Source organism: Emydura macquarii, unplaced genomic scaffold (assembly GCF_026122565.2).
Source record: "Emydura macquarii macquarii isolate MOO-44397 ecotype Brisbane River unplaced genomic scaffold, CSIRO-AGI_Emac_v2 contig_3305, whole genome shotgun sequence".
NCBI lineage: Eukaryota > Metazoa > Chordata > Testudines > Chelidae > Emydura > Emydura macquarii.
The window spans coordinates 5,925,650-5,938,723 of record NW_027133442.1 but is presented as its reverse complement, the minus strand read 5'-3'; the positions used below and the strand labels follow the sequence as shown (position 1 = coordinate 5,938,723).

General features: G+C 39.9%; 1 protein-coding gene across 2 annotated transcripts in view; it reads left to right on the top strand.

The window, feature by feature from the left end:
- The window catches only part of HNRNPLL (heterogeneous nuclear ribonucleoprotein L like), a 36,200-nt gene extending 24,254 nt beyond the window's left edge, over positions 1–11,946 (top strand). For both annotated transcript variants that reach the window (XM_067532927.1, XM_067532928.1), the window contains exons 8-13: positions 3,101–3,318; positions 3,545–3,666; positions 4,193–4,394; positions 6,700–6,757; positions 6,841–6,939; positions 8,722–11,946. In XM_067532927.1, coding sequence (XP_067389028.1) covers positions 3,101–3,318; positions 3,545–3,666; positions 4,193–4,394; positions 6,700–6,757; positions 6,841–6,939; positions 8,722–8,777 — 755 coding nt within the window. In that variant the 3' untranslated portion in view covers positions 8,778–11,946. The remainder of the gene's footprint in view (positions 1–3,100; positions 3,319–3,544; positions 3,667–4,192; positions 4,395–6,699; positions 6,758–6,840; positions 6,940–8,721) is intronic.
- The last annotated feature ends 1,128 nt before the right edge of the window (positions 11,947–13,074 follow it).

Sequence of the window (13,074 nt, the reverse complement as noted above, 5' to 3'; positions counted from 1 at the left end):
AGGCTTCAGATAGTTCCTGCAACTTTGACTTGTAATTCCAAGTCTCCTCCACCTTTAGATCCATGAGTTCTTTACCCCAGTTCACTTCCCCAACTAATTCCCTTTAATTTTTTAACGTTAGCCCTTTTGAAATCAAAGACCCTAGTCACAGATCTATTTTTGTTTATCCTTCCATTTAGTTTGAACTGAATTAGCTCACGGTCGCTCGAACCAAGGTTGTCCCCTACAACCAGCTCTTCTATGAGGTCCTCACTATTTACCAATACCAAATCTAAAATGACATCCCCTGTTGTTGGTTCAGTAACTATTTGGTGAAGGAATCTGTCAGCTATCACAACCAGTAAAATCTGGGCCCTATTATGACTAGTACTAGCACTGGTCCTCCAGTCTATATCTGGGAAGTTAGTCTCCTGTAATCTCAGTTCCCAATAGTATTTACTTCAATAAAAGCCTTAAAGAGGTCTCTATCCATGTCCAAATCAGATCCTGGTGGTCTTTATCACACTCCAAGCACTAGTCCAGGGGAAACTCTAGTAGTTTTCTTCCCCAATGTGATTTTTGCCCAGACAGACAGACTCTTATCCATTGAATCATTTCTATTTTCTTTACTGTCTACTTCATCATTGATATACAATGCTATTGCACCACCTTTGCCTTTATATCTGTCTTTCCTAAACAGCACACACCCTTCAATACTTGTACACCAGTCATGGCTACTATTCCACTATGTTTCTGTTATCCCTATAATATCTGGTTTCACTTCCTCTACCAGTAGCTCTAGTGCCTCAATTTTGTTACCCAGGCTCTTCACATTGGTATACAAACATCTTAATTTTTGCTGTTTGGGTTCGCTTATGGTCCTTACCTGATTTGGCACAGTCATTCTATTGCCAATATTACTAGAGTGATATCTACACTATCCTTCTTCTTAATGTCCATTCTGCTCCCCACTGCTGTGTCCTTTCTTACTTCATTTTCCTCCCTCTCAATGCTAAAATCAGATGTGGAGATTACCTGGGCATCTCCCAACCATCTCCCTAGTTTAAAGCTCTCTTAATCAGTTGTGCCAGCCTCCTTCCTAGAAGTGCATTTCCTTCCCTACTCAGGTGAAGTCCATCCCAAGAGAATAATCCTCTGTCCATGAATGCCTCCCAGTGACCGTACATCCCAAAGCCCTCCTTATAGCACCACTGCCTGAGCCATCTGTTCATCATCAGAATTTTGTCACACCTTTGTTGTCCACCTCTAGGGACAGGCAGAATCCCACTGAAGATCACCTGAGCCTCGATTTCCTTAAGAGTCTTCCCCAGCCTGTCATAGTCTCCTTTGATAAATTCCAGTGAGAATCTAGCTATATTTTGTATCCACATGATTCTTTCACTTTCATGCAGCACTGCTGCTGGTCCCTGTCGTACCCCTTCTCTTGCATTCCCTGTGCAATCTCCTTGTAGATGCCCACATTTCTATGGCTGGTCTGTAGTTGTGCCTGAACAGCTTCTTCTCACAGGCCCAGAAGATCCAATATGTCCTGTGTACTCCAGGCCAGTGTGCGTCTGGAACATGCAGCCAGCATGGTCAGCTAGGCAGTTGCACACAATGGTGGAGTGCGCAGCTAGGTGTGCTTGCCACTCTGGACAATCAGGAAAAGGCATTTAAAAAATTTGCAGGGCTTTTAAAGGGGGTGGGTGAGGGCTTCTGGTTTCCATGACCCCTGGGCAATGGAGTTCACAATTTTGACCAGAATGGTCAGTGTTGGACGTTGTGGGACAGCTACTGGAGGACTGTTAGGGTCGACATAGGTAACTCGGTGTCTATACTCATGAAGCATTGACCATGGTTCACCTCCACTCTGGGAGGTGGGGTTACTATGTCACTATAACAGGGTGTCTACCTGAGTGGGAGATAAATTTAACCATAGACATATGCACAACTAGGTTGATGCAAGCTGCCTTCTGCCAACCTAACTTTGTAGTGTAGACCAGGCCTCAAAAGAAAGGAGACCTCCCCAACCCTCTAGAGGAAGCACTGATATTAAAGCTCCTACAAGCTAAAATGTGAATGAAAATGATTCACTGAAATACTTCAAGCACATTTTATAAAAATATTGTTCAGTTCAGTAAAGAGGTGACCATTAAAACATTGTTTTATGCAGTTTAGCCCCCTGTGAAATTTGTCACTTTGCTTCATGAAAAATGACATTTTACCTATAATGGAAAACAAGACAGCTTTTATTTGTATTAATGTAAATCCTTAAATATGCATGTTGCATATGAGTTAGTTGGAGAACTGTATGAAGACATTCTTCTTTCCCTGCCTCCACCATCTCCTCCCAAAAATTGAGTGCACTGCTTCTGAATCATTCCAACCTCGCCTGGCTTCGAGTTAGAATTTCAAACTTCTATTTCCCTTTGCAGGGGCATGGTGCTCTGCCACCAGACTACTAAATTGGCCAGAAAGCTTATTTCAGAGAACCATAACTGTTTCTAGTGTGTGTGTGTGTGTGTGTGTGTGTGTGTGTGTGTGTGTGTGTGTGTGTGTGTGGGTGGGGGGGGGGGGGGGGGGTTGTGTGCTCTTGCATGCTAGATGGGTCAGTAGTGGTAGAGGAAAGCTACCTACTGTGGTTCTGATGCTGCAGTTCGTATGTGGGCTGTTGTGCCTGCATCCAGCAAATGTCAGCACCAGGGCCTACATGAGATGCAGTTGCTGGATTCACAATGTCAGGCTTGCCCTTTGTAAGGGGGCATACACATTACCAAGTAACCGCCAAGAGTACGGTAGCCAAAATTCTTATTAAAATAGTCTTTTCGATTTGTGCATTTGACAGCAGTTCTACTATGTCACTGAATTTTCAGTTAGCAGAGGAGAAACTAACTGAACATTGAAATTACTCAAACATCGAGGGTGGGGAGAGGGAAAAATAAACAGCATGATCTGAATCTTTTTAACTAGAAAAAGGGAATTAGATTAGTAAATTACAAAGTGTTCTTAGTGGACAGTGTTCTTTTAAATCAAGTACTTGTATAGCGGACCTTTTAATATATTATAAGTGAATGAGAGTTAGGCTGAGTAGTGTTTACGTTGGTCTCTATCATTTCTGTAGGGTCACATGGTCCTTTGTTACCTTTACCAAGCCGGTACCGAATGGGATCTCGAGATACTCCAGAGCTTGTTGCTTACCCACTACCCCAGGCTTCCTCCTCTTACATGCATGGTGGAAACCCTTCTGGCTCAGTTGTCATGGTTAGTGGGTTGCATCAGCTAAAGATGAACTGTTCGAGGGTCTTCAACCTATTCTGCTTGTATGGAAATATTGAAAAGGTAAAACATATTTTATTAGGAACTTGGAAGTTGCTACTAAACCCAACTCAGTCTATCTAATGTTGGAATTTAAGGTCTGCAAACAGCTTATTTTCTAGATACATAGTTATTGGTACCAGGAAACACTTTATGTTGGCATGTAATATACTTTCCAGTACAACTTGAAAATTCTTACACCAGTGGTTTCCTTTGAGCTGCATTGTCACTTATTCCTGAACTATTTTAGGTAAAATTTATGAAGACTATTCCAGGCACAGCATTGGTAGAAATGGGTGATGAGTATGCTGTAGAAAGAGCTGTCACACATCTCAACAATGTCAAGTTATTTGGGAAGAGGCTTAATGTCTGGTAAATATGCAGTTTATCACACTGTCAGTTCACTTCTTGTTTGCTTTGACTGCAAATTGTCAGTCTTCTATTGCTAAAACAGTAGGAGGTTGACAACTTCACAAAAATTTTCAAATAATTCAGTTGGAATAAGAATCTAAAGTGGTAAATAACACAAAATGGGGCATCAAACTGCTTGTTGGATATTCAAGCTATACATCTGTAAAATATAAACCAGATGTACATTCACATATAAACCAGATGTACATAATTTTTAACACTACAACACACACCTTTGTAAACATACTTGACTGAATGTACAAAGACAGTAGCTAACTTTTTACTTATCATTAATGAAAAATTGAATTATTGCCATATCTGTCAACCCTTCTCCAAGCATTAAACAAGGGAATCAATTACACTTCTGCAAGTATCATGTCATATATTGTCCTCCTTGCCTCAAGACATCCTGTGCTAAAAGTAGGATCCTGAACAGTTTTGGCCAGGATGGAGTGGTGTTTTCTAACTGTCTCTCTCTGAATCCTAGTGTGTCCAAGCAGCACTCGGTGGTTCCCAGTCAGATATTTGAGCTGGAGGATGGTACGAGTAGTTACAAGGATTTTGCCATGAGCAAGAACAATCGCTTTACCAGTGCCGGCCAAGCATCTAAGAATATCATCCAGCCACCTGCGTGTGTGCTGCACTATTACAATGTACCCTTGTGTGTGACTGAAGACACCTTCGTAAAGGTAGGAAATCAAAATGATTGTAGCGTACCTTGGTAGTGGGAATTCCACAGTCTTCCCCTGTGTTTTGAATAAGAAGTAATTGTGGTAACTGAATGGTAACAATTAGCCAATATTGACATTTAAAATGGAGCCCATTAAATACTGTATGTGAACAGAGGCCACTGTATTTTTGCAGTGTCTAGCTTTGCTCCCTTTATGGAAAATCTATCCAGTTGAGCTGTGAAAAGTTGAGCTGTGTGTACTGGTTTTCCTGAACCTGGAAATATGGAAGCATTAGCAACTTCAGAAAACAAAATGTAAGAAGCAACAGCCAGAAATGAAGACCTTAGTGCATAGTTGTTTGAAGGGTGGAATGGGGGAAAGAGAGAAGGTGGAGAAGTTAAAACATGACTGTAGGTTACAAAGAATGGCTGAGAACTTGGCTAGAGATTTCCTAGTTCTTTTTAATTGTTGATCAGAGGGACTGTTCCAGCAGAAACTTAAATTCCAGTTATACAAGCAGCTCTGGGGGGAGGCAGGGATTCACCTCTGCAGAGCTATTTGCAGAATTGGGGCCTAAACTGATCCTAGACACCTAGAGCACACAACACTGGATCCACTGTGGAGTCTGGCTCTCAGCTCCATATAGCAGTAAAGCAGACAAAAGTGGTAATTTTTCATCTCGCCATACTTCTTAAAGCTACCTCCATGCTTCATGTGGGTAATGTGCAAATATTTAGCAATGATTTAAATGGTTTAAAGTATTTATATTGGCAGTTTGTTTAAAATACTAACTATTTTTTTGTGTCTCAGATAGGTTTGGCAAGCCGGTCAATTGACCTGTCATATAATGTCAATTAAGCACCTATTTGACTATGGTCAAATATTTCAGTAAGAATTCCCTGGTGTAGGCGGTGGCCTGCCTTTTAGATAGGTTTGCTAACAGATGGCACCATGATACTATCTAAAAGTGTTGATCACGCACTTCACTACATGCTAATGCTACCTGTTTGGGGGAAAAGGTGAAGTAATTGAAAGTTAAGCATCTTGATTGGCTGGAATCTTCTAGAACAAATGTGTGTGCATGCATACATACGTACCTGGCCACCAACATACATGGTGGTTTATAGAGCACATTAAATAAGTTAAGACATGGTCCTGCCCCGAAGAGCTTACAAACTAAACTGACTAGACAAATGTATAGAAATGAACTTTGAAAGGCTTGAGGGGGCAGTGGAGGGCCCAGTCATTAGACCTCAGCCCCAACATAATTAAATTTCATTTTTTTTCTTTTGTAACTACTCATTCTTAGAGTAACATTTAAATGTTAATGTTTAACATTGCTAGAAAGGTAATTTTTAGAACTTAATTTCATTGGCTTTTGCACTTTTCTGAGTTAAAATAACCGAGTTAAGTAACCTTTTATTGTAATTAGGCATAAGTATCTAAGGCTAAGCCTATTGAAGACCATCAAGTCTTTTTTTGTTACTGTTGTTACTGTTCTAATGTTTAGTGCTTTAAAATATTTGACCAACATTTTACCGGTTATTTTTGGACTGGTCAAATGCCTAACCCTAGCCTCTAACTTTGTGAATTTTGTATTATATGCTGGTAGTGCCCAGAAACCCCAATCAGGATTGGCCCCATTATCTGTCCCAAGGAGTACATATACACTGGAAGAAAAGACCCGCAGTATGTCTGCGGCTGGTTGGATCAGCTGACTCAGGCTTGCAGGGCTTAAAATTTCTGGTGTAGACATTTGGGCTTGGACTGGAGCCCAGGCTCTGGGACCTCACAAGAAGGGAAGGTCTTGGTGCCTGGCTCCAGCTCAAACCCAAATGTCTACATCAGAAATTTTTAGCTCCACAACCCAACACCCCTGAGCCCAAGTCTGCTGACCTGGGCCAGCCAGAGGTGTTTAATTGCTATGTAGATGCACCCAGAGAGTTTACAATCTAAGCATGTTGCAGTTCTCCGGACCAACTTGTGTTGTAAATTACTGGAAACTCTCTTTAGGAAGCTGAATGTTTTTTGTTTTGGGTGCCTGTCCTCCCAGACAATCAGCAGCCAGCATTTTGTGTTAGAAAATGATTATTCTCCCCTGTTTCTCTTGCATCTCTCACAGCAGAATGGATCTTAATTTTTTTCCTTTCAATGTGACAGTCTGCTTAAAAATGCAGAGAATACTAACGTACATCAAACTTTCATTTGTCAAATACAAGAGTTTCTAAGCTATGTCATTAGTCATTTCTTTAATAGTTGGGAATGGGCATTTTGATCTTTATGTTGATCATATTTTTATCTTTCATTTTCATTCCCATTGCAGTTGTGTGATGACCATGAAGTTCTCACTTTTATCAAATACAAAGTGTTTGATCCAAAACGTAAGTTTAAAAAAAAAAAAAAAGTTCATGTTTTAAAATGACTTGTTCTGGGGACAAGTCCTGACTCTTTTTTGTTCTACCAGCTTCTGCCAAAACGCTGTCTGGTCTGCTGGAATGGGAATGCAAGACAGATGCAGTGGAAGCCCTCACTGTACTTAATCACTACCAGATAAGAGTCCCAAGTAAGTAATTCCATTTAAGATTTTTTAAAATAAATTACTGCTTAAAAAATGTATTTCCCTATGATTCTCTCCCCTCTCCCTCCCCATTCATATTATGTCTTTGCTATAAGAAATGTCATGGATGCAAATAATTCTGTGAATCTGCAGCTTGAAAAAATGTCCTCTGTGTGTTTTATTTCCCCCCTTCATTATGTACTCCAGTAATAAGGTTCCTAACATGTATTCTTGTGATGAGAGCTTTCTCAGTAATGAGTGCTAAGATTTCATTTGCCTACAGGAAGACTGGCAAAAATGGAGATCTTTTAGATTCTAGCTGCAGAACTCAAAACATCTGTATAGGGATGGAACATGCTCAAAGGCTTGAGAACCCCTGGATGCTCAAACTCTCAGAAAGGGAATAAAGAAAACTCCTATAGTCAGAATAAAACCTACTATCTGACTTGACTTAAAGCATTCTTAAATTCCTCAAATAAAAATAAATGGAGAAATCTAACCTGTATATTCTCTGATAACCCCAGAACACAAATACTGGCCGATTTAATAACTTCCAAAAATTTAATCCATTACACTAGAGTGGGGCTTAAAACTTTTAGTTTAGGATTGTAAATATACAACCTGCTGCTCTAAACAAAGAATTTTTATACAGGGTTCACCTTTTTGTAAATAAGAAATTATGGGACCATGTAAATCCAGTTTAGTTTCAAACTGATCAAAATGAGACTGGAGTTACCTGTATTGCTTTTTAAAATAGTGGTCCAGATTTGTGGCAATCTGGAGTAACTATTAAAGCAAATGGAAATGCTCCAGAACTCATGGATGTGAGATCAGAAGCTGGCCCAATATATAAGGTTATTTTAGTTACAATTCTGGTTGGAGTTTGAAGAGGAAGTATCTTCCCTGTCAGTCTAACAGTTTGAAGCAGTTGTTGCTAATGGAAATTGGGCGGGGAGGGGAAAGAGTGTTAGAGATTTTCTTTTCTACCCATTAGGTATTTAGATATTCTGAGTGTAATACACTTTTCATTCTTTGGTATCTATTTTTCTATCATTTTCTGGGAGACATCATGGATAGAAACAAGGGGGGAAGTTTCTGTCCTTTCTTAATACAGAATCAACAAACTAAAGGAAAGTCTTTCTTTGTTTTTCTTCAAGGTCAAGAAAATAATATTAAAGCTAAGCACTGACCAATACTTACTAACCCAATACTACCATGGTGGGCTGCTTCACTGGAACACAGCCCCCATAACTTCCCAGGGTTCTAAGAGTGCGCTTCCCTGGAGAACTTGCCTTCCCAGATAACTTTTCTTGCTATTCCTTTTTCTTGGTCAAGCAAGGATGAAATTGTTCATCCAATTTGCTGCTGTTCTACCTTTCACAGCAGTTTCACTTTTCTCCTGCTTGTCACTTTCATTGAACATCCACCACCTCTTGGCTACGAAATTCCTTTTTAAATGCTGCTCACATAAATCCTCCCGTGGAGCCATTAGTAATGGGGGCATTTTCTTACCACATACTAGTCAGTTTTCTAGATGCTATGCCACGTACTTGTGCTCTTAATTATCATTTTATGTGGCAGCCTAGAAAATGCCAGCATTCTATACATAAGCCCTGTTTACCAAGGAACCTACATCTGGAGACTTTGGAATGCCTGAAAAATTAAAACCAAAAAAACCACAACTCTGCTAAGCAGTATGTGCTGCAAAATAATAATAATTGGCAAATTTGTATACAATTGTATACAATATTTATATTGAATATTTAATTTTGCTTTTGTTTCTCACAGATGGCTCTAATCCTTACACCTTGAAGCTTTGCTTCTCTACTTCATCCCATTTATAGAGAGAAGAAGAAAGCATGTTAGGAGTTATATTCACCCTGATTTGCAAGTTTGAAACTACATTTCATTCACAAGCTCTAAAGATGTTGCTCTAAGGTTGCCTTGTCTCCATTTAATTTGACGATCTTCTATCTTGTTTTATAATAAATGGATGTATCTTCATAAATACAGAACAGATCTTCTCTTTTTGCCTCTGAAGCGTACATGTTTGTTGTAAGCTTACTATGAAAAGCTTGTTTTTCACTAAATTGTAATTCGTAACTACAAGTATTCAACAGCCTTGTAGGTAGCTTATGCAAAGATACTGTGTACTGTTACAAATCATAAAACTGTATTTGTTTTAATCCAAGAATGAAGTATATTTGCATTTCCAATAATGTTTAAAAGATTAGCAAGTATTTTTCCATTGTGGACTTAATTGGTAGATAGATTCTACATGAAATAGTTCTGTTTCTGTTTACATGTTTAGGTAACTAAATATGTTGCAATTATTAATACTAAAAATAAGTTTGTATTTATAAAATGTTTTCGTTAGGTTAATATTACGCACCTACTGGATTTTGAGTAGCATAGATTTACCTGGTTTATATTTCAAAAAAGCTAGCATAGAAGACAAATTAAGTACATTTGTACAGTGTCCACTCAAATTTACTTAAAATGGTGATGGTTTTTATAAACCATTTTCCGTTTGCATTGGCATGATACTATCTATTACTAATCCCATCTTGGGTATCTTTTTTTAAATTAAAATCTCAAGCCTGAGTCAATGTGTTCATCCTCATTTACTGCATGTGAATTTAAATCTTCAGTGTTTATAGTATCCTCTTGGTATCTTAAGGTTTTTTTTACATTACCATACTTTATTAAAAGATAGAAGTTCGATCCTGGCAAAATAGATGGACATTGGATGAAAGAAATGAGTTTTTCCCCTTGTAAGAATACTTTTAAAAAAAATCATACTTGGGAGACTCTGTTCTTAATTCACAGTCGGTAACTTTGTCCATGCTGTTTATTTTATCTGATTTAAGACTATATTTTGTCTTGGATCAGAAAAGGAATCATACATTCAATAGGCTTGATTATCTTTCCACTTGCACTAGTGTAAATCAGGTATAAGTCCGTTGAAGTCAATGGAATTGCATGGTATAAAATTAATGAGATCAGAATTGGCCCAGTTTTTCTCTGCCAGCTGGGAGAAAATGGGTTCCACTTTCTAATGTGCAACCGTGTACTTTCTCTGGTCACACCTTACTACTGTCATTTTATCCAACCATGAAAGTTAAATGGGAAAGACTTATTGATTGGATCCTCTGTTTGGTCTGCCTGCTAGTGCAACAATATTCATGCAGTAAACTTCCTAGTGTTTTATGCAAACAGTGAGTGTTCCACCTTTCCCTACAGAGAGAATTCTGCAGCCGAAAGGATCTGGTCCTCAGTCTGCATTTATAGGTATTCAGACTAAATTTTCCCCATTCTTAATTTCAAGTTAGTTACACCATATGCCATGCCTTACTAGCCACAAATCCAATAAAATATTGGGCAGCATAGCATTTGTACACAGGTCTATATATTCCAGCCCTTGCAGCAGAAGGGTGCAGTCCACCCTCCTCTTCCCCTGCCCCCCAAAAAAGTCCTTAGTTCCTCTTCCACCAGTCTGACGAGTCAGTAGAAAGCTATTCCTTTCTCAGAGTATTCCCTTTGAATTGTTTTAATTTGCATCTACCGTTGGTGTCAGTGTAGTTCTAGCAGTTGAGGTAGTTTGTAGTTTAAAATAGTGCTGCCACTTGATGGGGCTTACTAGGTGTTCAGGATGAATTACCTTAAAGCATTCAGGTTTTTAAAAAATGCACCTTATATAATGGTTAAATGACCTCAGTGGCCACCTCCCCCACAGTTGTTCAGCCTGAAGTGAGAGAGAACAGGATCAGCATCAGGGTAAATCTTCAAGGATGTTATGTCAGCTAGAAATTCTTTTGCCCCAAATACCTGATCAGTCTGTGCCTAGGGGGTCTGTTGACACTGCAGTCAGAGGTGAGAGAGCAGCATGTGTAGACACACCCATGCTAACTGTGATTTAGCTAGTTTGAAAAAACAGAAGTGAAGCTGTGGCAGCATGAGCTGTACAGCCTTGCCCAGGGGCCTGGGTGTGTACTCAAGTGGCTAGCCCAGGCTTTCCCAGCTTCATTGCTATTGCGGTTTGAATTAGTGAGGCAGAACTAGCTTGGGCATGTCTATATGAGCTGCACGCACACCTCGAATTGCAGTATATACAATACCCTTAGTCAGGAGAGGATCTGAAATCCCCATGCATCTCTCTTCCCTTGAGTGTTGTCTGGTCCATTACCACTAGCTTAGAATCAACATGATTCTTTGTTACCATTTTGCTATACAAATAAATTGATGCTCAGTGAGCACTCCTTGAGCCTGAAATGATAGGTGCACCTGTAGGAGATCAATGCTGGTCTGCTTATTCCACACATGAGGTCTAGTTCCACGTGTGGTCTGGCTCTTTTGAACAGAAACAGAATAATGGGGTGTTGGTAGGAGGGGGTGTCGCTATAGGACAGACTGAGACCTGTACAGACCATGAAGATATTCTTGTCAGTTTCCTGTTCTGTCACATACATGTTAGGGTAGATCAACTAAAGCACTGATGCCTTGCTGTAATGTTTCTTCCTTTTACAGAAGCCATATGCCCAAACCAGTGAACATTGCCATACAGCAGACTTACGAGTGTGGACAGCTTAAAGTAAAACACCCACTACTGTGTGTTTTAGTGTAGAAGTGAAGGGATGGCGCTTTTAAAATCAGCTTAAACTATAGGCATTTTATTGGAGCGGAGGAATAAAATGTAGCAGCAGAGAGCAGTTCATCCTGTTTTAGATAATTCCCATATGATAAAAACAAAGCCATACTCTAATCCTTATTAAACTGTTTTCTTTGCATATACGGATTAAGAAGGGCTAATGGTCTTTGATTTCCCAATGTTGTCATCAGGTCGTAGTGAGGGTGACTAATTTGAGGAGGGATTTGAATGCTGTTAGGAAGGAATGATACCATTGAATGTAGTGTCACTGAGTGTCTTTAGTAGGGGGATGATATTAGTGGGAGTTGGCCTGTGATTGGTGGAAACCTTCCCCTTGTTATAATTAAATGTAATTTTCTCCTCTTTCTGCTGTGTGGGTTTTTTTGTCTATTTTATTTGAATCCATTATAGTATCTCAGCAGGAGGTATACTCTCTCTCTCCTATGCCTTAAACATAGCAACACCAACACGAGTTGCCGTTTGAACCATTTTTTCTCCTTGGAAGTGCTTAGAACATCTCTTGCTTATTTAATCTTTTGCACAGAACATAAATTATTCTAACATCTGCAGCCACACTTCCTTTCTTTTGCACTCCAGTCTCCTTTTTGTTGTGTAAGCAACATATGAGATGTTTGTTCTGAGCCACAGTTGGAGAAGTTATGTAATGATCTGGAAAAGTATAATAATTTGCTATGCATTCTCCTGGCTTTGGCCAAATTAGTCTGCAAGGAGTCCTGTGCAAAATGAAGTACGTAACCTGTGTTTGGGCTTTGTTTCCTGTGAATTGTTCTGTGCTTGAAAACACCAGGAGCTAGATTCTGATCTCAGTTACATGAGTGGTTCCATTAACTTCAGTGGTGTTACTCCAGATTCGTACAAGTAACAATGTAAAAATCTGGTCCTGTAAATCTTGAACTAGGGAACAAATCCTGCTTCCTATTTGTATGAGTGAGTAGACCCCCTGGCAATGGAAGGGGTGCAGTTCTGTAGAAAGGTAAAAGCAGGATTTGGTTGGGGGCCCATAGCCCATCATACATGCTACCTGCAGAAACTGGAACCACCGTGGCTGTTTGGGCCTGATCATCTACTGATTCATGGCTCCTCAAGTACTTCCCCATTCATGGAGGGGGTAGTCTCGGACTGGTGGAAAGTGGCTAGAGCAGCTGCAGTGCACATGGTGGGACTCAATTTGTTCCTCCATGTATAGAAGTAACAAGGGAAATGCACTTTAACATCTAGTCTATTTTTTAAAGTGGGGTGGGCAAACTGGCCTGTCTGAGCTTTTCATTAGGCCTCCAACTCAACCAGCAGTCTGTGGGCTCCATTCTTCGAGTGCTTGCTCATGTCGATTCTATTGTAGGTGTGTGCGCACCTTCCTGCACCATCACCAGAATTTTTTTCCCTTCAGCAGTATCCATAGGACCAGTTCTAGCCCCCCACCCCCCTCCCGTGGAGTCCCGCGCCCATGCAGCAGATATGAGACGCTGCCCGCC